Source organism: Myotis davidii, unplaced genomic scaffold (assembly GCF_000327345.1).
Source record: "Myotis davidii unplaced genomic scaffold, ASM32734v1 scaffold1036, whole genome shotgun sequence".
Lineage (NCBI taxonomy): Eukaryota > Metazoa > Chordata > Mammalia > Chiroptera > Vespertilionidae > Myotis > Myotis davidii.
In genome coordinates this window covers 1,829,322-1,833,326 of record NW_006287260.1, presented here as the reverse complement: position 1 = coordinate 1,833,326, position 4,005 = coordinate 1,829,322, and the positions used below count along the sequence as shown (strand labels likewise).

The 4,005-nt window shown below is 55.2% G+C and overlaps 1 protein-coding gene across 1 annotated transcript in view; it reads right to left on the bottom strand.

Moving 5' to 3' along the window:
- The window catches only part of CDKN1A (cyclin-dependent kinase inhibitor 1A (p21, Cip1)), a 4,631-nt gene extending 1,893 nt beyond the window's left edge, over positions 1-2,738 (bottom strand). The window contains exons 1-2 of the mRNA XM_006759030.2: positions 2,439-2,738; positions 1,068-1,523 (exon numbers count right to left, since the gene is read on the bottom strand). Coding sequence (XP_006759093.1) covers positions 1,068-1,512 — 445 coding nt within the window. The 5' untranslated portion in view covers positions 1,513-1,523; positions 2,439-2,738. The remainder of the gene's footprint in view (positions 1-1,067; positions 1,524-2,438) is intronic.
- Between the last annotated feature and the right edge of the window lie 1,267 nt (positions 2,739-4,005).

Here is a 4,005-nt window from a genome sequence, read left to right as displayed (position 1 = left end):
CGTTCACCCAGCAGCCCGCTTCACAGAAGTGAGTGACAATGGGGCCGGATCCCTAGGCCTGCTCTAACCCAAGCTGCCCAAAACCGTGGCCACCGGTCCCAGGTGGTTATTTAAATGAACTAAAACCAAATGAAATGAAAAATTCCCTTCCTCAGTCACACTAGCCTCGTGTCAAGAGCCCAGCAGCGCTGGTGGCTGGCGCACTGCTTGTGCCTCCGAGCTCTGGGACACCCTGCTCTACGCACACCTTCAGGTCACCTGGAAGGGCTCGGCACTGCGCCTGGGCCATGTAACTAGCTCCTTCCTGTGAGTTCCGACCCAGCTGTGGGATTCCTGGCTGCATCTCACTGAGCCAGTGTCCTCGCCTGTAAATGAGGGTGACGCTGGTATGCTGCTCTAAGGATGAAATGGAATGCTCTCTGTACGGCTTTGGTCCAGGCCCGGCCTACTAGGTGCTTAATGGCAACATGGCTCATTCATTATTTATCAAGCGCCTACTATGTGGCAGACACCATTCTAGGTGCTAGGGATTCAGCCATGAACAAGAGAGACACAGATCCATTTCTCGTGGAGATAATATCCTAGTTGGGGAGACGGACAATATCAAAATAAAGAAATGGCTATTGACAGTAAAAATTGCCAAGAGAACAAAATAGGCGGGGCAGAGGGACCAGAAGTGTGTGTGTATGATAGGGGGAAGGGGAGTTTAGTTTGGACAGAGCAGCCAGGAAATTACTGTAATTAGTTTCCTCTTCATGGCAAATTCACTGTGGGTCTTTAGGAAAACCTACCTCTCTGAACCTTTTCCCGGCCTGTAAAAGGGTGGCAAGAATGTCACATGGATTGCTACAAGGACTAAGTGAAATCCACCCTAGAAATCCAGTGAAGGGCAAGCATTCAATCAATGTTCCGAATAAGGGATAGCTAGCTGGTCCTGGCTGTGTGACCTCAGGCAAGTTACTTCCCCTCTCTGAGCCTGTTTCCCCCTCCTAATGACCGGTCAGCCCTCGCACCACGAATCCTGAGTCGTGGTCCCTTGCAGTGTCATTCCCTGCGTCTGTCCTCACCTGTCATGCTGGTCTGCCGCCGTTTGCGGCCCTGAGACGTGCTCGGCCCACCTGGGGACGCCTCAGGCTGCTCAGGGGAGCGTGGCACCAGGGTGCAGGACAGTGACAGGTCCACGTGGTCCTCCTGAGCTGGCCCCTGCAGCAGGGCAGGTGAGCTGCTGGCCCGCTTGCTTCTCCCCAGGCTGTCCTGGGCCCTCCTCGGCGCTGGGGGCAGGTAGACCTTGGGCAGGTCCAGGCTCCACACCCGCTCCCAGGCGAAGTCACCCTCCAGCGGTGTCTCGGTGACAAAGTCGAAGTTCCATCGATCACAGGCCTCCTGCACGCAGCTGGCCATCAGAGCATCGCAGTCTCGCTGCAGCTGCTCACTGTCCACGGGGCCGAACAGGCGGCGGCAGGCCCTGCTGCCGCGGGGGATCGGGCGGGCATCCCGGGATGGCTCGGACATGGTGCCTGCAGCTGAGAGACAGAAACACCCTGGTCACTAGGGAAACGGGCCGGGCTTTGCTCCGGGGAGGTCTTCCCATGAGAACAGGAGGTGGGAGGGTGACTGTGGCTCCTTCCAGCTGCTTTTCCACCACCGCCTTCCCACAGGGCCCCAACCTCCTACCGTCAGACACTGGGTGGGGGCAGAGCTCAGCCAGCATGGCACCCCAGGGTGACTGGGAGCGCGCGGGCAGCTAAAGGGCAAGCTTATGTCAACAAAGCTTATTGCAATGTCAGGGATCAAGGGCCTGTTTACCACCCGGTATTATCAGCTAAAATCAATTTACTTTCCCCCCTGAGGTGTCCCTCATGGGTGTGAATGCCCCAAGTACGTGTGAATTTCGAGTCCAGTTCCCCAGCCGTGGCCAGGAGGTCGGTTCCCCAATGAATGGACAGGCTGACACAGCTCTCCAGCCTCCTGAGTCCCTCCCCGGATGCCCATGTGGGATCACCCCACTCTAGCACTTCACAGGACCCTGGACTTGTGGAGGCAAACACCTGGGATCTGGGCCTACCTTTGCTGCTTCCTATCTAAGCTTTAAATAAGTCACTTAATGGTTTTGGGCCTCAGTTTCCTCAACTGTAAAACTGGCTCTATGGAAGTTTAAAGAGGATGGCCGTTGAAGCATGATCAAGCAAATGGCCAGGGCGTCTTTCTAGGCTGGGCGGGTGGCAGAGAGTTGGAGGCTGTATCTCATGGTTAAGAGCGAGGGCTATGGAGCAGGACTGCCCGGGTGGGAACACAGGCTCTGCTGGCTGACCCTGGACAAGTGGCTTAACTTCTCTGGGCTCTGTTTTCCTCGTCTGTAAAAGGGAGACAATAATAGTAAACATCTCAGAGGACAGGTGTGAGGATTAACTGAGTAGAGAATGTGCTTAGAGCAGCACCTGGTATACAGAAGTGCTTGGAAAACAGAAGTATTATTGTTCCTCTCTGCCTTCAGCTCTGGCTGAGCCTCCACCCAGACAGCAGCTGACAGGTGCTGTCGGCTGGGCCTTTCACAGGGTTGTCATCAGGAGTGGCCTGGGGCTGAGGAGGAGCTGGGCTGGGCAGGGAAGAGCCGTGATTTCTCCCAGGCTGAGCCACATCCTGCCAGGCCCATGGTGACTGGAGTCTAGACTGCCTTGAAGCCCCTGCCCCATGTTGTCTGCACCCAAGGAACCCGTTCTGCAGGCAAAGAAAATTAAAGGCGGCCGGTCTCCCCGGTTCCTCTCCTCCCACGTCAGGGAGCACTGGCACTCCCTGCCCTGCTCTGGCCTGACTCCAGGGCTGAGCGGCGGCACGAAATTGTCAGGGACTGGCTTTTCCTGGGGACAAGTCCTGATTTGCAGGCTCTGAAGGCGAAAGCTTTGCTGAGGGATCTCCTGGGACAGGAAGCCTGGTCCCGTGACACACCTACTGCTCCCCATTCCACCCCCCACCATGAGTGCAGCCCACATCTCAGCTGATAGGGGAGGGGTGGCACTTGGCGACCTCAGACCAAGTTTAAAGGGCAGAAGAGACAGGAGATTTGCCCCCAAACCATACAACTAAAAATGGTCAAAGGCCACTGCCCCAAAGAAGATTACACAGTGTAGAGCCTTCAAATAACTTTGCCCACTGTCTTCAGGGCAAGGATTGAAATTTATTTGTATATTCTTACATGCCAGGGCTGTTGTAAGAAGTTTCCAAATACTAATTTTCCTAAAACGTGAGTACATTCATTCTTTTTTACAGAAGAGGTAACCAAGGCTCAGAGAAGTTAAGTAACTTTCCCAAGGCCACACAGCTCACAGGTAGCACCGCCAGGATTCGAACCCATGCCTATTTACCCTGAGTTCTGTGCTCTGGTGTTGAACTCTGCTCCCTCACTCATTTCAAGGTTTCCTACCCAGAAAGGCTGGTTGGAATGACTTGGAAAGCTTTATCAAAACGTAGAGCCATAGGCCCCTCCCTCCCCAGACCAACCTAATTCAAATTGAAGGGGATTTAAGCAAGTCTTTGCCAGTTCCCCAGAGGGGCACTCAGAGGGGACACACAGGGACCCTGACATGGACATGCTAGGCCTCTGCCTCAGGGCACGTGGAGCGGCTCTATCTGGAAGCTGGATATTCCTTGGCCTCTGGGAGCGAGGACGGGACCCTAATCCAGGCAGCGACCCTCTCTCCTTCTACCACCCCTGCCCTTTCGGCTCAGCTAGGACCCCATCGAAATCTGCTCTCGCCCCCATTATCATAACTCCCAGCTCAGGGGAAACTCACACACACACACACACACACACACACACACACACACGCCCTGGTTTTACACACAAGAAACTGACCCTAGGCAGCCTTCTTCGTTGGCCGTCGTGCTTTAGACGTCAACCAGTTTCAATTCCCGAGTAAAGAGGAAGCACTCGGTAAGCTCTGCTGAGCCAGGGGGTGCTCTCTTTAGGGGCCGTCGCAGGGCGGGGAGGGGGCCGCCTGTGATGAG